The 21,967-nt window shown below is 38.5% G+C and overlaps 1 protein-coding gene across 1 annotated transcript in view; it reads left to right on the plus strand.

The window, feature by feature from the left end:
- The window catches only part of FBXL7 (F-box and leucine rich repeat protein 7), a 447,231-nt gene that overhangs the window by 117,359 nt on the left and 307,905 nt on the right, over positions 1–21,967 (plus strand). Inside the window, exon 2 of the mRNA XM_003899514.5 lies at positions 1,086–1,175. Within this exon, the coding sequence (XP_003899563.2) occupies positions 1,086–1,175 (90 nt within the window). The remainder of the gene's footprint in view (positions 1–1,085; positions 1,176–21,967) is intronic.

Consider the following 21,967-nt stretch of genomic DNA (forward strand, 5'->3'; position numbering starts at 1 on the left):
AGGCCCACCCAGAATAATCTCCCTTGTCATTAATTCAGTTAACTTGTTAGGGACTTTACATCTGCAAAATGCCTTACCTTCACCACAGCCTATTGGTTAGAGGCCAGTCACAGGTTCAGCCCACTCTCAAGGCGGAGGAGATGATGCAGACCTGGATACCGTGAGGGCGTCTTAGGAGTCTTCCCACCACAGTCAGTAGGTTTCTCCATCACTGGGCAGTAAAGTGTGGTTCATAGTTACAGACTTTCATGTGACATTTGAATTTGAAGAATGTTTAGTAATATTAATGTATATGACTATATTAAAGGTTAGAAGGGTAGAAACTCAGCCTTGAGCTAAGATTATTTAGACCAGGGCTTCTCACCCTGGGTACTATTGAGATTTGGGCTGGATAATTCTTTCTTGTGGGGACCACCCTGTGCATTCTAAGATGTTTAGCAACATGCTTGGCCTCTATCCACTAGATGCCAGTAGCACCTTCCGCTCATTTGTGACAACCAAAAATGATACCAGATATTGCTAAATGTCCCCTTGAACGAAAAATCATCTCCAGTTGAGAACCACTGTGTTAGAAAAATGAAATGTTTTTTGTTGTGTTTTGTTTTTGAAGAAGGACCTATTGAAGCAGGGAATTCGTTTTTTGATGTGATGCAGCTATTTGGAGTTAGCAGGCTCTTGCTCCTCTGATTATGCCTTATTCTTTGCTTATTTCCTTTATTGAAAAATGCATAATTTATAGTTGCAAATAAAAAATTAATGCAGGAGATGTGTTCCCCACATGTACTTTCTTATTCACATCTATGCCAAAAAGAGATTATGTTATCATATTTGCCTATGTTTTATAATCTTGTCTGAGTTTATAGTCAAGCTATATTATAAGAGGACTTTACTTCTACTATAACATGGATCATATTTCCCAAAAGATATTTAATGCATAAGGCAAAAAAATGTAATAAACTCCATTCTTTGTATTATAGCTGCTTTCTTGGAAATTAGTGATATGCCTTGGTGTGGGACCGTGTAGAAGGCATGGTCCAGGTCTGAAATTACAAATCTCAAAAGCTGCTCATTCCTGTTTCTTCCAGGCAAAGGCAGCTCGAGCATCTCATCTGACGTGAGTTCAAGTACAGATCACACACCCACCAAAGCCCAGAAGAATGTGGCTACCAGCGAAGGTAGGCAGCTGGTCTTCATTATCTCTTTTTTTCTTCACAGGGCCGGCTATTTTTGGAAGAGAAATAAAGTGTGGGAGCATTAGTTCTATTCTCCTGAGTGGGAGCATATGAAATCTTTAAAAATTAGAATGTTCAGAGTCTCCTAAGTTTTTTTGTTGCTGTTGCTGCACTGCAGTTACTGTTCATGAAAATTGATTTGATGGGATTCAGGTGCCTCAATTATAAGGCAAATGTTGTTGTTTTGTGAAAATGGAATAAGCTGAATTAGGGGAAAGCTTTACAGTATCATATACCTTGTCTTTCGGTATAAAAAATGGTATTATTTTAAAATCCTTGTGCTGCAGTTGAATATTCCTAGAGGAACTTTCAAAATAGGCACACCTGGAATTCAAGATTTTGACAGTAGGTTATCATAGTCATGTTATTTGTAGAACTTGAGTTAATCTCCAAAATTTGGGAGTAGGGAAAAAGGAGGTTTCTTGATTATTATTATTTAAAGAATATGTAAGAGGTCCTCCCTGTCAGGACAAAGATTGGTCGCAGTGATATTCTTGATGAACAATTTGTATGTGGTAATACATGTTAGAATTCTACTGCTTTTCAATATGGAAGCTTTGGAGTTACTACTTACTTGTTTGAGTGTGCAATTAATTGTTTCTATGGTAATTATTTAGTGGAAAATTGACCCAATGATAGAATCGGCTCTTTTGATTTAATGTTAAACATGATTAAATGACTTTCTGTCTGAAAATGAGTTCTTGCTAAACTAATTGTCAGATGAAAGTCCAGTTTAAACTTCCATGCCATTGATAATGAGAGACCTTGAGCTGTCAGCTAATTTTCATGACATTGTGTAGTGCCTGTTTTCCTAAAGTGTGTGGGATGTTGTGGATGCACACTTGTAGTTTTTTGTTTCAGAGATTTAATTTCTGTTGGTCGTAATATTGGGCATGTACCCATGGGCTGACATTGGCCATCTGAGATCCGTGATTTCTATCTGCGTTATGATTTATGTATTGTAATTGTATGTGGTTTACATTTGCTGGTGTATGTCTTCTCTTTGATATGTTTTGTCTTAGTGTGCTTCAAGTAGCAAAGAATTAACTTCTCTGGGTTAATAGCTTTTATAACTGGATTATATTCTCCGTGCTTAAAACCTTAGCACTGTTTGATGCGTTTCCCCAACATCGTAAGGCTGGCAGATTGGAGTGTTCTCTTCAGTGTACGGAAGCACCAGGTAGCAATCCAGTTTTAATTTCCTGCCTGTTAATTCAGGTATGGACATTAGATCATTAATGAAATTCAGTTAAGGTAATGTACAAATCTCGTTAACTGATTCTAGACATTTCTTTATTTATTTATTGAGACGGAATCTTGCTCTTTCGCCCAGTCTAGAGTGGAGTGCTGTGACACGATCTTGGCTCACTGCAACCTCTGCCTCCCGGGTTCAAGCGATTCTTCTGCCTACAGGCACCTGCCACCATACCCAGCTAATTTTTGTACTTTTAGTAGAGATGGAGTTTTACCATGTTGGCCAAACTCCATTGGCTGGTCTCAAACTCCTGACTTCAGGTGATCCACCCACCTCAGCCTCCCAAAGTGCCGGAATTACAGGCATGAGCCACCACACCCGACCTGACATTTACTTTTGAAGCTTTCATTCTTAGGAGCCATAGTGGAAATCATTTCAGTTTAATATAGTGCAATCCTCCCTAGTCAGAAATCTGTTTTGCAAGATTATCAATGTTTTCTACCATTATTTTACAGTCACTCTTGTCCCCATAATTTGTCTAATTTGAATGGTTATCCAAATAGAAAGTTAAAAGCAGGTTAAATAATCTGTATTTTTAAAGCTCTCTTATTTTTTTCTCCTTTTCAAATACAGAAAATACAAAACTATATGAGCTGTGTTGCAGGGGTTGCGGGAGGGTATTGTGGGACCTCATGCATTTAACAGTGTCTGCTTTTTATGCTTCCAAAGGGGGAAAAAAGCTCTGTAGGGACTTTAAATTTTCATTTTCTTGTGCCTTTCCCTTATGAGGAGGTGCAGGCCCAGCCAATGTTGTATACATTTTGTCACAGTGTATTTTGTGTTATTCTGAGGGTAGAATCAGGAGAGAAAAATAGGAAAATGTTATGTTCATATGGAACAGAGTTTTAAGCAACTGGGCTAAATTAGTGAGGAATTTCCTTCTAGCTTTTAAGTAGAAGAGCCTCGTCCCCATGAAAGATGCTGCCTATTCCCTTGCATAACTGAAAAATTTAAAAAGAAAGTATTAAGTTCTGCTATTTGTGTGTCTGAATCCTTTTTGCTGTAGTTTTTAAAAATCAATTTAACCTTAAAATATTTAAAAAATAGAAGAGATGTGGGCACACATTACGTTAAAATGTATTTCAGGGATATTTGCAGGTATGATTAGTTTCCTCTCATCAGGCTGCTTTTTCATTATGGATCCAGAGTCGCCAGTGCTAATTTTCTCCACGCACAGGAGACAGAGTACCAGGAGGAGACCGTTCATGATGAGTGATTAGGGCAGCTTCTCTGACCTCCAGAGGGTGGATCTCAACTATGGTGCATAAATTTCTTCTCACTGGGAAACGCCCAGGAAACCACTGAGGAAGAAGCAGAAGGCAGACACCGACTTGTCCCTCAGACTCTTAGCGCTGGAAGAGATCTGAGTTACCCCAGATTACCGGCAGCCTATCCCGACGGGTCTATAGCAACTTCAGTCTTTGCCTCCCCAGAAGAAAGAATTTGACTGAGGGACATAAAACAGCAAAAGAAACTGAGGCATGTTTCAGAGCAAGAATGGAAGTTTATTTATAAAAGCCTTAGAAAAGAAAAGAAAGAAGGTGTGCTTGGAAGAGACCCAAGAGGGCACCTGAAGGTTAAAGAGAGAAGGTCATGTGCCCCGTTTAATGGGGATCCTGGGACTGTTATAAGCTCACCTCTTTCCCATGGTTTTTCCCTTCGGGTGGTCTTCCCACATGTGCAGAGCCCTCCTTACCCTTGGGAACTGAGCGTGTGCAGTGTGTTTAGGAAGTTGTATGCATGCCCATGCCCATCTGAGGATTTCTTCCTTTTTCCGGTGGAGTATACCCAGAAGATCATACTTTGCCATTTTTGTCTCTTAATATGCATGCCTAGGAAACGGTTTCTCCCTGGAGTCTGCATTCAGTTAACAACGTTTAATATTAACAGGTGTGGGCCATCAGGAGCTTGTCTATCTCTGGTTGTGGAATTACACTTTTTAAAAAGACGATGCCAAACCATCACCGACATTTCTAGTTGGGGTGGGGTGGGAAGCCTTCTCCTGCCCTGCTCATGCCTACCTAACTACCTGTAACAGGACTGCAGAGGAGCCAAGCTAAAGCTGCTTCTTGGTTTCTCTTCCCGCTGTTTTCCAGAACTATGTTTACCCTTTGATGTTAAGAAAATATTGGATGTAATTGGCTTTCCAGGAGCCAGTTGATGATGGTTATTTTCTTCAATTCCTTGATGTTCTCATGATTTTTCACCTCTGGATTCACCAATATCACCTCAGGGAGCACAGGCAAGATTCTTAGTTTAAAGGTCTGAATGGTATTGATTTTTTAAAATGACATGTATTGTAAAGGATAATATTCAGTTTTCCTGCAGTCTTTGAAAACCATGGCTATACCTGCAATAGCCAGGTTGGAAGCATTTTGCAGAAGTGTTGGCCTTTTCCCTGATGGGATGGATAGGGAGGGTTCACATTGCTTCCCTGGTTGGTGGTGTATGTGTATGTGCATTTGTATCTGACATCTACACGGTAGCTAACCACACAGGTGTTGTCACTTAGTAGGAAACACATAGGTAACCAACTACTCCATGCAGTTGTGCTGGTAAATAAAGTGAGGACATGGGGATAGAGGAAACAGAGGGCGCTCACATAACCTCAGCTTCAGGTGGGAATGGGAATTAACTGTAAATGGACAGGAAGAATCTTACTGGGGAGATGACCATATTCTGAAATTGGATAGTGATGATAGCAACACACCTCAGTAAATTTAGTAAAAAGCATTGAATTAAAAAGCACTCTTAAAAAAGAGTGTTGGGACAGCTACCACTTCTGCATGATCTTTAGACTTATATCTGAGTCATCACAAACTATTCTTTTTTATTTATTATTTATTAATTTTTTTTGAGGTAGAGTTTCACTCTTGTTGCCCAAGCTGGAATGCAATGGCGTGATCTTGGCTCACTGCAACCTCCTCCTCCCGGGTTCAAGTGATTCTCCTTCCTCAGCCTCCCAAGTAGCTGGGATTACAGACGTACGCCATCACGCCCAGCTAATTTTTTGTATTTTTAGTAGAAATGGAGTTTCACCATGTTAGCCAGGCTGCTCTCGAACGCCTGACCTTAGGCGATTCGCCCGCCTTGGCCTCCCAAAGTGCAGTTATTACAGGCGTGAACTACCACGCCCGGCCCGGAAACTATTCTTCGAAAATGCTTCTTGCAGCTTTGGGGAGAGATCGGGCTAGCAGACCCATTCCGAGGGGAGGTCTGGCTGGTGCACAGAGCAGGGTTGCACGCTGGCCCCAAAACTTCTCAGATGCTCCAGATCTGGGGCGGAGCTGGCCTGAAACTCATAGTGAGTTCCTGGACTAGTGTTCCCAGCCCGGCACGTGGTGCCTGGTTAGAACTGACTCATCATAGTAAATTATTTCCTGGAAAGTTCTGGAAGAAATGTGAGATTGTAGAGTCGTGGGTTTCCCAAACATTGGTTTTGTGTTTTTTTCTTGGCTTTTCCTGCATAGTCTCTCACTTCAGCTCCGATTTTATGTGTTCTAGCACCCAACCCTAATGGTAAAGACATCGAATTTATCCACTCCAGTAAGTCTGTTTCTTTGCTAACGACTTATGATCTTCCTGTCTATCCAGTGTTCTAACTAATCCACTCTGGGTCGTAAGGCTGTTCCCCTAGGCACAGTGGGCACATTTTGGTTTTAATTCATGAGAGAATGGCATTTTTGATCCACTGGGAGTGTTCCATCCCTAAGTCTCATGCCAAAGTTCAGGGCATCTTAATTTTGAGACTCTAAAGCCACAGCCCTTGTAAAGAATTGGCAGGGAGCAGGGCTTTCTCCCTGATAAGTGGTGTAGACGTTCTTTACAGCCTATTGTATTTCATGTGACAGTTTAACTTTCTAATTTCCTGACACTGTGGGGGCGGTGGGGAGGTTGGGTTCAAGTATAGAAGGCTGGAAATTTTCCATTTTTCCCAACATAATCTACATTCCAACATTGTAAGACACAGCTTAATTCTTTCCAGTTGTGTTACTATTCTTTCTCTTTCGTATTGTTCAGTCTTTCTCATTCATGCGGTATTCTCTCCTATACTGGAAAGAGGGGCCTCTGACCTTCAGTTATGAAAGTCACATCCAGCCCATGGTTGGAATAGAGCACACAGCAGAGCTCGTTGGGTAGAACCAGTTGGATTAGGTTAATTAGGAAGAAGCTTCCAGAAAATAGCAAGCTGAGCCTCAGTTTCTTTCATAGAACTGAAAGGCATGAGCCTATGGCTCTACAGGCGGGCGGCTCAGTCTTTTCTGGAGCTGGGGGAAGGCAAAACTGTCAGTTTAAAGGTCAAATTTGATTGGCTGATGAAGAGTCAGCTTCAGCCAGCTGCTCTTTAAACAGGACACAAATTCAAATATTGAACCCGTTGACAGCACGGGTTATTCATATGATAGCTTGGTTCTGCACATTGATTATCAAACCAGGCAACCATGCAGCCAAAGGATTTTCAAAGTTATAAAGGGCCTTGTCAATTTTCAGATCCAATACACTCATTTTTACAAATACCTGTAGCACAGAGAAATGAAGGGATTTGTTTGTTTTCTTTTTATTTTTTGAGATGGAGTCTCACTCTGTCATCCAGGCTGGGGTGCAGTGGCATGATCTCGGCTCACTGCAAACTCTGCCTGTTGGGTTCAAGTGATTCTCCTGCTTCAACCTCCCTAGTAGTTGGGACTACAGGCATGTGCCACTGTTCCCTGCTAATTTTTATATTTTTAGTAGAGATGGGGTTTTGCCACGTTGGCTAGGCTGATCTCGAACTCATGACCTCAAGTGATGCCCCTGCCTTGGCCTCCCAAAGTGCTGGGTTTACAGGCGTGAGCCAGCGTGCCTAGCAAGGGTTTGCTTATGATTACACACCTAATAACTGGTCAGGCAGGAGTTTGATGCAGCATTGTTTTGATCAAATTAGAAAAAACATAACCTTCACTATTTAATTATCTTTCGCCTGCCTGAGTTCCAGCTGTCTGTTCTGAGCTGGTTGCAGAGCTGATGCAGGCTATTCAGAATAGTTTGAGAGAGGTTGTTAAGCCCAAATCCTTTGGCCCAAGATCATTATTCCCAGTAGGAGGAAAGGATCTGCTCCATAGGTAAAAGGTTCTTAACTTTCTTGAGTAGATTAGCTGGTTACCTAGGGTTGGAAACATTTATGTTTAAGTCAACTCATGATTTTATAATAGCCTTTCAGTAGATTCAGGTAATACTGCTTTGTGATATATTGTCTAAGTCCTTGCAAGAAAGTCACTTTAAATGTATCGTTGGAGGCTTGTGAAATTATTTGATTTCTAAAGAATTTATGGTGATATTTGTTCCATGGAATCTAGAATCACCAATTTGAAGTCATGAGTTCTCATGCTTTCAGTGCCCAAATTCGATCAATTCTAAGTAGGATTATTTTGAAAATGCCCAGACATCTGGCTTTGCTTTCATTCTGTTGTCTTTATATCTTTATATTGTCTTCTTTCTACTTCTTCTTGAATATACTCTTCCAACAAAATTTACATGAATCATCTAGGAAAGTAAAAATGATGCTTCTTTTAACTGTAGTTGGATTCTGTTTCCCTAAAAGCCTTTTTAAACTCTACAACAAATTCAACAAACGTTTTTGGGACAATTATTATTGCAGGCTTTCGTGAGCATTATTGCATTCAGTATTGTTTCAACATTACACCTCTCTTCAGAAGAAGGCATAAATGTTTTCATTTTGCAGATAAAACCGGGAAACTCAGAAAGGACCAGTTGGGCTTAAGTGGCAAAGGTTGTATCAGGGCTCAAGACTATGAGCCTCATAGATGAAAGATGTGTACTTAATGCTTATTCTGTCATTGTCAGCAAAACTACTGTGAATTTCATGCTAATCCTTTTTCTAAGTTCCTATCAAAGTATATTTTGAATGTACTTAGGAGAAGTGTGTTTTCCAATTTCAACTCATAATTGTGTTTAGCTTGTCAATATTATATGTGCAAATACCTTTGTGATCCATATAGTGTCTAGAAATTGACTTTAAATCCTTAGTTATTGCTATGGTTTGGATGTGGTTTGTCCCCACCAAAACTCATGTTGAAATTTGGCCTCCAATATGGCAGTGTTGAGAGGTGGGGCCTAATGGGCTGTGTTTGGGTCCTGGGGCAGATCCCTCATGATTACCTTCATGCCCTCTCTCAGGAGTGAGTTCTCTTGAAAATGGATTAGTTCCCATGAGAACAGATATTTTAACTGTTTTCCCATTTGTCCTGAGAATACTTGCCTACATTTGTTGCCGTAGCATTTACCCCAAGATAACTTTGCCACAAAATAGCTTTTGCTTTTATTATTATTTTCGCATCACTCTAGTGTATTGACTTTGGAAACAAAAGATAACATTCTATTTACAGGATTCTGTTTTTAGTAATGGTATTTACATTTACAAAATATAGTAATTCTTGATTGCCGAAAGTGTTAAATCCTAGAAAATGTAGCATTCCTACACGTGAAGTTAACATCGTTTTCGAGCAGTTGTTGGCCAAAGATTCATCTGATGAATTCAGTTTTTCTGAAATAGATGATTCTGATGATTCAGATGTTTCTGATGTTAGTTTTGTGTAGAAATAACTCCAAGAACAGTTTTTATATTTTATTGTCACATTGAAAATCAGTCAGATTTGCGTCAGCCTCAAAGAACGTGTTTATGTAAAATTAAATGAGTGCTGGCAGCGAGCTACATGTATTTTTTTTTTTTCCTAAACGAGAAAAACATTAAAAAGAGTCTGGCTTCTTGATCTCTCTCTCTTGCGTCCTCTCTTGCCACGTGATCTCTTTGCACATGCCCCCTCCCCTCCTGCTTTCTCCCATGAGTTGAAATATCCAGAGGTCCTCACCAGATAATAGCTGCCATTCAATTTTGGACTTTTCGGTGACCAGAATTATGAGCCCAATAAGTCTCTTTTCTTTATAAATTACCCAGCCTTAGACATTCTGTTATAGCAAAACAAAATGGACTAAGACAGTTACGGAAGGCAAACAGTATTCTAAGCTGCCTTCATACTTGAACTGTTGAAGTTTAGTCTGCAGGTTACCAGAACTGTACTCGTAACACATGGCAGTCAGACTTAGTAAAATTAATATGTATTTATATAGGATTTAAAGTATATGTAATAAAAAATTACTGAATAGTTATTTTACTGATTTTCCCTTTGAAAAACCTGAGCCATGGACTGGGCACAGTGACTCACACCTGTAATCCCAGCAATTTTGGAAGCCAAGGTGGGCAGATCACTTGAGGTCAGGAGTTTGAGACCAGCTTGGCCAACACGGTGAAACCCCGTCTTGACTACAAATACAAAAAATTAGCTGAGTGTGGTGGTGTGCGTCTGTAATTTCAGCTATTCAGGTGGCTGAGGCCCCAGAATCCCTTGAACCTAGGAGGCAGAGATTGCAGGGAGCCAACATCGTACCACTGCACACCAGCACCTCACACCTGGGTGATGGAGTGAGACTCTTGTCTCAAAAAAACCAACCAGCCAACCAGACAAACAAACAAAAACAAACCAAAACAAAAACCCAACTGAGCCATGGAATTTTTCTTTAATTGGAAATATATGAAAGTGGAAGATACTAATTTCAGCAGGTACCTTAGGAGACTGTAAATACACCTTGAAGCTGTCTATTATAATAGAATGAAATTCAATCTATGACACCAAAAAAAAAAAAAAAAAAAAAAAGAGTAAAAACATGTAACACAGGAATGGGAATAAAAAGCAAAGAATGAGAGAAAGAAAATGATGCTGAAGAAATCTCTTAAAAATAGTTCTCAAATGACAACTATTGCGTGCAGGTCCTTAAGGAGAGGAAGATATTCTGAAGTCAGAAATGTGGTATTACGAGCTTTTAGTTTGTGTAAGAGGAAGGTGATGACTGATTTTTATAAAGATTTGTTTTCGTCTTTAAAAATTACCTTTTAAACTTAACTATCTTTGGAATTCTCAGGATCATTTAGGAAAGCTTTGCAAGACTTTTAGCCTTTGAAACTTAATGTGTTTTGGTGATTCAATGAGCAATTCACTGCTTCATGACCAAGTTTCTTTTATTGTTTAAGCTACTGCCCAATTATAAGTTAGGTAACTTTCGAAAAACTGCACCACTTACATCTGGTGATTTGAGCATGTTAATGTCTCGGTGTGTCCAATTTAATAAAGAAGTCAAATTTGCATCCAAGAGTCTTTTAAGCAGTGGAAAGCTCATCATCTCAGTGTCCAGAAAATTGGTATGTAAGCCTACAAATGTACAATAAAATGCTAAATACTATTTCAGACGCAAGTAATAAGTTTAATTTCTTGAGGAAATTATCTTCCAAAATGCATCATCCAGAATGGCCAGAATATCATATGATAGTCTTAGAAGAAAATTAGTTGTATGTGTGTGTGTGTGTGTGTGTGTGTGTGTATGCCATGCACTTAAGGAAATTGTAAAGTAATATTTAATCGAGATGTCCAGAGCTCTCAGTGCCTCTATGCAGATTTTAGAGACAGACAGGTTTAGGTATTTAATATTTTAATTCCATGTCCAAAATAATTCTATGTTTATTTCTTTCACCTAATTTGCCATTTCCAAAAAAGCACCAAAAAAGTAATCAGTATATTTCAGCCATAGACCTTTTGGTTCATCTAAGTACATCTAAGCATATTTGTAATGAAAGCTTGCATCATTTCTAAGATTTTTTATCAGTAATTTCAGTATCTTAATTCAGTGGGAACTTATTAAAGAATATAGTTCAAATACATGTATGTAGTCTCCTTATGGAGAGCACACAATATGTCAGTCAGGGGTCACCAACTGGTAGCACAGAGGATGATTCCTTCCCTTAGATGTGGTTTCTTCTCTTTAAATAATTTTCAAAAATAATTCTGGGTTTAATCATGATTTTGGTGGAGCATGCACCCTACTATGCCTGAATCCCCACCATTCCCAATTGTCTTAAACAAACTTTCATCTAAATGTTTCTGTTAGCTGTTTGGCTCCTGAGGGAATTTGATTTTATGGCAAGATCTACTACTTCCAGAACTGTAGCAATTACTGGGGCAAGTAAACACTTGTGTAGCAGTTAAATAGCCATTCGGGGCGGGATAAAATTATGTCCCAACAGGTGGTCTAAAGCAGAAGCGAGTGGGTGTGGGTTGGAGGAATCGGGACACCCTCATGGAAGCTTGGGACCTGGCTTTTTGCTGTGTGAGTAGTCAGTGGAAGCATGGAGAGGAAGATAGCATGATGTGTTAGGGTGTGAAGAGCTGGGAGAAATCTCACTGGGTCCATGTAGGGAAAATGGAAGCTTCAAAACAACCACCTCCACGGCAACAATGAATAGGCTCACGAAGTGCGTTAAAGTACAGTCTTTAACTAAAACATGCGGTTACAGATTGCGTGGCCACAACATTCTTTGTACTAGGGTTTCAGTGGAGCCCATATTTTTGGTGATATCAGTGACAAATTGGCCATTCTGCACCGACAACCTTTCTTTAGTGTATTGGGGAGGTTTTACACTGAAGCACCATCTTCTGAACTCTTCTACAGGGAAGAGAGATTATAGAGGAACTTGGGTTCCAACATTTTAGGATAAATAATCTGATATTGGAAATATTTGCCCTTTACATGGACACAGCTTGACCTTAACAATCTAGTTAACATGTCTGTTTACTTCCTCTTTGACTAGGAAATAACTTCTGGTGGATAAACTAACTTCCTCAGGAAGTCCCCAACTTCCCTAGGCTGTTAGACCAATTAACAAATCAGCAGAGAGAAGCACTTTAGTTGTAAAGGGTATCTTTGCATTCTATATACTTAAAAAAAAGATAGCAAGTCCACACCATGGAGGGAATAATATACAAGTAGTTTAAAAATTGCTTGTAAATCATTTAGAGATGTTTGAAGAATTGTAAGGGGTGAAGTCTATGGGAATTAGGTGGCAACATAGTTAATTATTTTATATATATATAAAAATATATATATAAAATAATATATTATATATATAAAATAATATATAATATTTTATATATATAAAACAAAGAAACATTCTGTTGTTTGTAATGGCTACTGTTTTTCAAGATGGGGTGGGGCACCTGTTACACTGAGGGACATTTATTCTTCTAAATAATGAGACACGTTTGGTTATGTGAATATTCAGATGTGGGCTACAGAAAACCAGATTTCTCTGCCCAGTAGAGAAATTCTGAGCTGCAAAGCAAGAAGGCGTAGGAGGTATCCAGGAGAGTGAAGAAGGAGATGGACCTAAAGAAGATGGATGGTTGAGCAAAGATGTTTCCAGCATCTTGAGGGTAGTGGCCCATAAGGTGACATGTTCCTGTGTCCCTGAAAATCTTTAGTCAAGTCTGTGAAACTCACAACATGCTTGGTGGGCATGGATTTACTGTGGAAATCAGTTTAGGGCTGGATTTTGAGATTGTTCGTTTGCCTTTTGTGTCATCACCTGACTTTCACAGACACAACTAAAGCCAACTTCTGAAGAATCCATCCATGAACACATCCTTAATATTCAATATGAATACATTTAAGCATGCTGAATTATGCTTTTTCTTCCATCATACATAGCAATATTTTCTATAACGTTAATTTATGTAATCCATATTAACTGTTCTCTTTTGAGTATAATTTTGAACTTACATTATTCCCATTATTAAAAATTACTATTCTTTTTGATGCTTGGCTTTTTACAACTTCTTCTGTGGATAACTTTTAAGCTTCTCCTCTGAACCTCCAACATTATATTTCCTGCTGTAAAACCACCCTTCCTTTTGGCCATAAAAGAATGCTCTAGACCCACCCTAGATATATATTTCTGCTGAAGACAGAATCAGTTATGTCCTCAGAGCATCTGGGTTCTTTTAGTAGGGAAATATGGACCAGGCACATTGGCTCATGCATGTAATCCCTGTACTTTGGGAGGCTGAGGTGGGAACTCCTGGTCTTGAGGCCAGGAGTTCAAGACCAGCCTGGGCGACACCTCTACAAAAAAAACTGAGAAAATTAGCTGGGTGTGGTGGCACACACCTGTTGTCCCAGCTACTCAGGAGACTGAAACATGAGGATCTCTTGAGCCCAGGAGTTTGAGGCTGTATCGAGCTATGATTGCACCACTGCACTTCACCTTGGGAAACAGAGTGAGATCCATACTCAGAAGAAACAGAAATATACATGAGACATAAGTATAGGAGTCAAGCAAAGGGTTCCTGCTGCTGGCTCACATTTAGTAAAGTTAGAGCTGGATAATATGTGCTGATTTAAGGAAGCAGTATACATGGATTTTATCAATTTCTAATATTGGGTATCATAAATTCTTATATGACACTTTTATTCTTTTATTATGAAGCTTTGTGGGTACAAGGCTTTCTACTACTCAGAAACCAAACATATAACTTACACTGGGTCTTCCTTACTAGATCTGCAAATATGCCCAGACATGCACGATCCACAGCAATGCCAGTACTAGGCCACAGCCCAATCAGCATATCCCTGCATGAGAGGTCTGTGTGTGCTTCCTGCGATGCCTCCATGGTATCATTCCTGCACTTGGTTGAAATCTTTTGAGGAAGGAATTGCGTTTTATTCAGCTCTGTATTCCTGGTGGCTACTGGAGTATTTGTCATTTAATAAACATTTGATAAATATTTATTGAATGGATGAATGCATTTTTATTCAAGATTTTAAGATGGAATAACCCTCTTGATTAGCTTTTCCAACTATAATCATAAAGACTATGACCTCAAAAGCTATGCAATATCAAGATAATATATGAGAGATGTAGTTACTTTTTATTAAAAAAAAAACTTAATGTTATTGCTTATGGAAACTTGAGATACACCATGGGAATATTTGGCAGTTGTTTACTCTTAGTTGTCTTTGGTGTTAAGGGAACAAACAACTTTAAGCAGAACAGATACTTTGAAAGGAAGGTGGAACAGAAGATACCATTTCTATTTTACATTGTCATTTAACATTTTAAAAGCAAAAGACAATTTATTGTCTACGAACTGTCTGTAGCTCTATAAACAGTTCCTCTCAGAAATGTTTTTAACATTCCAGATAACCGAATGAGATATATTTAGAAATCTAAAATTCTAGGGCTATTCAGCCCTCCCACATTAATTTCAAAGGCAGAAGAAAAATATTATTCCTTCCTCAGCAATTTAATTTTAAATCCTTTCTCAGTGTCTTTTAACCTCAATACATTTAATTGTTTTAATTATTCATCTGCTGATATCTCAAAGTAGCAAATTAGAGCTTATGATTTTTTAACTGATGAAATTGGAGAAGTAACTTTCATTTTACTGGCATAAAATATGGCTGAATTGGTTAGTTTAATATGTGTGCTCAGATTTTTTTTTTTTTTTTTTTTTTTTTTTTTGGTTCACTGATTTGTTATAGAGAAAAAGTTAAAAGAAACATTCTTAGAGAAGAAAATAATACTATTCTTTCCTTGTTTTATTTTATTTTTAGCATTATCCTAGAACCAACCTTGGCTTCAGATTATCTTTTGCAAGTTATATTCTGTTTCCTAGAAACTGGGACAGTGTAAAGCGCATGTTTTGTTTAGCTGGATTGGAACTGGACAGGACAGAAATTGGGAAATGAATTCATCAAATCTCAGAAATTTACAAAGGTCTAAATCTGGTTAATGGATGCATCAAAAAATGAAGTAGGAGGTTGAATTCATCATTTAATCTGGATGAGAAAACAAAAGCTGTGAGACAAAAATTTAGAGATTTTTTTAACTCTCATTTATGTGTGATACAAGTAATTTTTTCTCTGTAAACAAGGAATAATAAAATTACCTACTTCCTGTGTTTTTTTGTGAGGATTGAATTAATAAATTATATCTAGTCCTTTTCCATATGCATTTAGCTCATTTACTTTTATAACCTAATCACAGCTACTTCATGTAAACGGTGTATCTTTAACTTGTTCAGTGAGTAGACTTCATTCCCATGGCAAAGTCTTCCTTAAATGAATTCAACACAATTCCTATTGAAATCCCAACAGGGTTTTCATGTTGAAACTTAACCAAATTTACTTTCTTTACCTGGAATAATAAATCCAACATCTATCAGTACTTAGCCTATATGGACACTGAATTCAATTCAGTTATATATGTATGACATTATATATGTTGAATTATATGTGTATGTTGAATTCATTTGTAAAATGATACATGTACATGTGAGGATGTCCAGGACAATTTTGAAATGAGAAATGAGAATAACATTTCCTTAGTGTCGTGAAAATATATTATACATTTATTAAATATTGAAGAAGTGTGGGCTGGGCGTGGTGGCTCATGCCTGTAATCCCAGCACTTTGGGAAGCTGAGGCAGGTGGATCACCTGAGGTCAGAAGTTCGAGACCAGACTGGCCAACATGGTGAAAGCCTGTCTCTACTAAAAATACAAAAAATTAGCTAGGCATGGTGACGGGAGGCTGAGGCAGGAGAATCGCTGGAACCTGGGAGGTGGAGGTTGCGGTGAGCTGAGATTGTGCCATTGCACTCCAGCCTGGGCAACAAGAGCAAGAATTCATCTCAAAAAACAAACAAACAACGACGACAACAACAACAAAACAAAAGTGTGGTGTGGTATGGCTTAGCACAGTGAAAAAGAGAGTTCAGAGATAGACTGAGTTGTGTATGGGAATGTAGGGTGGGATAAAGATGGCATTTTAAATGGATACAGGAGAGAAACCTTTATAACATATCTTGGTGGGAAACCAACTTCTGGTTTTAAAGGACAATTAAAATGGAGGACCTAACATGTTCCTGATGCCAAAAGAAATTCTTAATGGATGAAATATTTAAATGTTCAAATTGAATATAGATGAGTAGTTTTAAGAACTTGAGGTAGAAAACCTTTCAAAGCATAACAACAGAGTTACCATAAAGTTAAAGGCTGCCTACACATGCATGCAGTGCATGCTCTAGGAGGTACAGAAAGATCTTTCTATTGTCAAATGTGTTTATTTTTCCATTACACAAAGCTAAACATAGGTTTCTCTTCTATTACTAGACTTTTCAGAGCTTTTTAAATACGTTACTGTGTGTTGTTCATCATCAAATGGTGATATAGTATGTTTTGTTTCTCAGACGTCCTCTATTATACCTTACAACTAGGAAATGCTAAGAAATGTGAATTCAGAGGACCTAGGAATTTCACTCTAGAAAATTAACTTTAAAAACCTGAATTTTATTTATAGATATATGCTTCTTATTTTTATAGCATAAAGATGTTGGTAAAATATTTTATTGAAACATCTACATGTCAAAGTTATATTTAGCCACTAAAAACATGTTAGATTCTTACACACTGTTGGTGGGAATGTGGACTAGTTCAGCCACTGTGTAAAGCAGTTTGGAGATTTCTCAAAGAATTTAAAACAGAGCTACTATTCAACCCAGCAATCCCATTACTGAGTGTATGTCCAAAACTAAACAAATTGTTCTACTGAAAAGACACTCATATGTACATCATAGCACTATTCATAGTAGCAAAGATGTAGACTCAACCTAGTTGTCCATCAGTAGTGGAATGGATAAAGAAAATGTGGTATATATACACCATGGAATATTATGCAGCCATAAAAAATAACAAAATTATGTCCTTTGCAGTAATATGGGTGCAACTGAAGGCCATTATCCTAAGCTAATTAACACAGGATCAGAAAACCAAATACTGTATGTTATCATAAGTGGGAGCTAAACGTTGAGTACTCATGGACATAAAGATGGGAACAATAGACAATGGGGAATATTAGATGGGGAAGGGAGCAAGAGTTGAGAAACTCTGAGGTACTATGCTCAATATACTAAGATCAATCGTACCTCAAACCTCAACATCACACCATATACCCAAGTAACAAACCTCTACATGTACTCCCTGAAGCTAAAATAAAAGTTGAAATGATAAAAAAAAAGTTAAAGAACAATGTTTAATGATGTGGGAAAATATTTCTGAGAAACGCAGATTGTGAAGCGGTATTTCCTACGTGATCCCGATTGTGCACAGGACTATATTTGAAGAGGAAAAAGACGAGAAGGACATATTTCATGATGTTATCAGGAGTTATAATCCTATGAGTGTTAGGATTATAGGTTATTTTTATTTTATGTTTTCCAATATTGTCTAATATAGAAAATTCAAGTTGGCTCGTATTCAGGATCTGAAAATACCTCTTTGGTCAGTTGTTCTTAGAATTTTGTTGAATGTGACTTGATCAAAATTCAATTATTTGATTTTTTTCACCATCAGTTTAGATGTTTGAATGATAATCAGTGTTTCTATTTCCTATCACTCATACTCAGATATTCCATTCCAACCTGTACAGCAGTCACTTGCTTTCATTCTAAAAAAATCACCAATCTAAAAAAAAAGTTTTAGTCTTAAAATTTTTTGCCATTAGATGCACATAGTTCCAACACATTTTTTTCTGTTTTATACACATTTACAAACTAAAGTTCCAACACAAGGTTTATATTCGGATGCATCTGCATTTATTTAACTAGTCATGTTCTCACTCATCAAATATTTCCTAAATGTCAGGTATTGTGCTTGGGTAATAGGGATTCACTGATCAGGCAAATAGACTCAGGCCTGACCTTCTGGAACTTTTAATCATGTAAGGACACAGTTATTATTATTATTATTTTGAGACAAGAGTTTTGCTCTTGTTGCCCAGGCTGGAGTGCAGTGGCATGATCCACCTTATGCAGCCTCCACCTCCCAGGTACAAGCAGTTCTCCTGCCTCAGCCTCCCGAGTACCTGGGAATACAGGTGCCTGCCACCACACCCAGCTAATTTTTATATTTTTAGTAGAGATGGAGTTTCACCTTGTTGGCCAGGCTGGTCTCAAACTCCTGACCTCAGGTGATCTACCTGCCTCAGCCTCCCAAAGTGCTAGGATTACAGGCGTGAGCCACCACACCCAGCCAGGACACAGATACTATGTAATCTCAAAAATAAATTACATACTACCAAGAATCTACTAAGAATGCATTATTTAACACATGCTAACAAGTAAAAATTTAAGCTGAATTCTGAGTAATAAACAGGAATTAGCAAAGTAATATTTGTGTGCACACACCTGTGTGGGGAGGTGGGATGGGAGGAAAAGGTCTGTCTTCATTTTCTGTTATTACGTAATGAATCAACCTAAAACTTTATACATTATTTTCTTTTCTTTTCTTATCTTTTCTTTTCTTTTTTTTTAAGACAGAGTCTTGTTCTGTTGCTCAGGCTGGAGTACAGCAGTGCGATCTCAGCTCACTGCAACCTCCGCCTCTGGGGTTCAAGCAATTCTCCTGCCTTAGCCTCCTGAGCAGCTGGGATTACAGGTGCCCACCACCATGCCTGGCTAATTTTGTATTTTTAGTACAGTGGGGGTTTTACCCTAGGGCCAAGCTGGTCTCGAACTCCTGACCTCAAGTGATCTGCCCGCCTCGGCCTCCCAAGGTGGTGAGATTATAGGCGTGAGCCACTGCGCCTGGCCTTGTACATTAGTTTCCTGATGCTACTATAACAAATGATGGCTAACTTAGTGTCTTAATACGTCACAAATCTGTCTAACAGTTCGGGAGGTCAGAAGGCTGAAGCGAGTCTTAGAGGACTCACATTGATGTGTTTGGAAATCTGTTTCTTCTGGAGGCTCTAGAAGAGAATTCATTCCTTGTCTTTTCCATCTAGTTTCATGACCCTCTCCTGCATCTTTAAAGTCAGCAGCATAGCACGAGTCTCTCTGACTCTCCTCCTTTTCATAAAAAGCCTGATTACTTTGAGCTCTCCCAGATAACCCGGGATAATCTTACCACCTCATGATCTTGAATCACGTCTGCAAGTTCCTTTACCACATAAAGTAACATATTCATAGGTTCATGATATTAGAATGTGGACAATTTTTTTTTTTTGGAGGGGGGCATTATTCTGCCTACCATGCAGTTACTTAAAATAGCAACCATTGAATTATATAATAGCTCACAAGTTTTTTTAGTGAGGAATTTGGGCTGGGCTTGACTGTGATTCTTCTGCTGCTTGTGGCATGACTGAGGTCACTCCTGGTTTGTAGCTGGTGGACAGGCTGGTCTGGAGGGCCACTGATGCACCCTTCCTGGGAGGGCTGGATAGCTGAACTCAGCTGGAACTGTTGCTCAGAGAGCTCGCAGGGACTTCCGGGACTCCAGCAGGATGGTCTCTAGGTAAATGGACCCTATTTGTGGTTGCTCAGGGCTCCAGAAAGAGTCTTCTAAGAGATCAAAAGTGGAAGCTGCTGGTTTCTTAAAGTCTGGGCTCTGAAATTGACACAGCATCACTTCTGCCATGTTCTGTTAGTCACAGCAGTCCCAGAGTGACCCTGATTTCAGGGAGGAGGAATTGACTCCCTTGCTCCATGGGATGAATGCTGACATATTTCAGCTATTTTTAATTTATAGAATGGATGGGTGGGGCAGGAGTCCATGAAGAGGGAGCAACATAGGGGTAGCCCTAGAGCTGGAGGGAGCTTAGAGCTTTTTCGAGAAATGTCCGTGTGTATTTACAACATAGTGATGAATATGGAGAAGTAGGCAGGGACAGTTCATGTAGGACCTTCTAGGACATAAAAAGGATGTGGATTTATTCTAAGAGCCAACACGATACTTTGAGCAAGGACAAACCTGCTCAGACTTCTGTGTGGCCCTGGGAATGGGCAGTGAGGGTGCCTGCCACCTCCTTAGGAGCTGCCTTGGGACCATGTGAGAGAAAATATACTTTGGGCTACTGTGGTTCTGACCCATTTTTAGTCTTTTTTTTTTTTTTCCTGGTAGCTTATAATAGAGCAGCAATAATCAAAGTGAGGTCAGTAAGGGTCTCTGAACTATTTGTCTACAGCAAGTTTAGTAGAGAATTTGAGAGTGATTATAATCCTTTATGACAAATTAACATTACTGCACCATCCACACGGATGAGCAGTGGGCTTGGCTTTGCATATCTGTTTTTTTTTTTTTAATTTTCTCTCCATTTTTGTTGCATTTTATAAAATATTTGTTAAATTGGAAGTTTTTAAAGTACAGGTTCTTTGCAGATCAAGAAGTTCTCTTCTAGAACACAATCTCTTATATTACCACATACTATATCTTTCCCCTGTGTCTCCCTTGTGTGCCCTCGACTCTCCTCATCTACAGCTGCATGTGCTGAGTTCTTCAGATGGAATTGCTGGTCACGTTTATTCTTATTTGCTCATTTAATATATGGCTGTTGAAGACCTGGATGGAGCTTTTTTTTAGTAGTCTGTTAACACCTCTTATATGACTGCTCTTTTGTAACATCTTGCCAGTATTTTACTCATTGTAACCTTCACGTTTGCATTTTAGAATTAAGTGTTCTCTGATTGCATTAACCATGCAAGACCCCCCTAGTCACAGTAACAGCCAATTTGGCTAATGTTTAGAAAAAGTAGATTAAAGCAGGGAATCATTTATAGTTTAATATGTATACTGTGAGCCTGTTCTTTTACCTCAGTCGTATCATTTTATGTTCATTCCTCTATCATGTGAAGAAGGGCTAAAACCTTTTTCTTTTGAATATGTGGTTGCTGATTGTTTGTGTTGGCTTTTTCTTTCATAAATCACAGAGCAGAATATCCTTTGTGATTTTTAGTTTGGATGTCTTTGAACTCTATCAGATTAAAATATGCTTTTATTTTTTCAGAAGTAACAGATCTAATGGAAAGAATTGGGAAAATACAATAAAATGATATGATACGTACTGAATCAGAAATTCACATATTTGATATTGGAAGTAGAGCATTTTCATCAGGACAAAAGGAGAAAGAAGCAGAAATTTTTTTTGTTTTGTTTTGTTTTGTGAGTATCGAGTCGATGAATGACACAGCCTTGTATTTTGGCAGAGAGGAAAGATGAGTGATGGGCAGCCCGGCTCCTCCAAAGTCTCCATTCTTATATGCTAGTAAAGAGCATCTGTGAAATTCAGACATTTTTTGCTCATGGTTTTATCTCTCAGAAGTTAGAAAAAGTAGTGATGGAAAAGAGTTTAAAATAAAAAAATATAAAAAATGAAATTCTAGTCAAATAATTGTGAGAATTTCCAATGGGCAGAAATTGGAGCCAGTGTGCAAGTTTCTCCCGTGAGCTCAGATGTAAAAGCCCATATACAAGGGGAATGGCAGGCATAGACTCCAGGGGCCGGAATACCACATCTCTGGGATAGTGTCAGTAGGAGGAAATCACAAATGATCTGAGACAAACAAGAATGAAAAAGCAGAAAACTGTAGAAAAGCACATTTTTTGAAATTATGTAGGCAGGTAATGTGGGAAGCATGTCAAAGAAAGCAGAAGGCAAATGACAAAAGTGTCATATAACACACAACAGAGGAATGAGAGCAGCACAAACAATTGTCTTCAGTTCTTTCAATGGCAAAGCACATGGCTTTATGTGAAAGGCA

The sequence above is a fragment of the Papio anubis genome, chromosome 5 (genome assembly GCF_008728515.1).
Source record: "Papio anubis isolate 15944 chromosome 5, Panubis1.0, whole genome shotgun sequence".
Classification (NCBI taxonomy): Eukaryota; Metazoa; Chordata; class Mammalia; order Primates; family Cercopithecidae; genus Papio; species Papio anubis.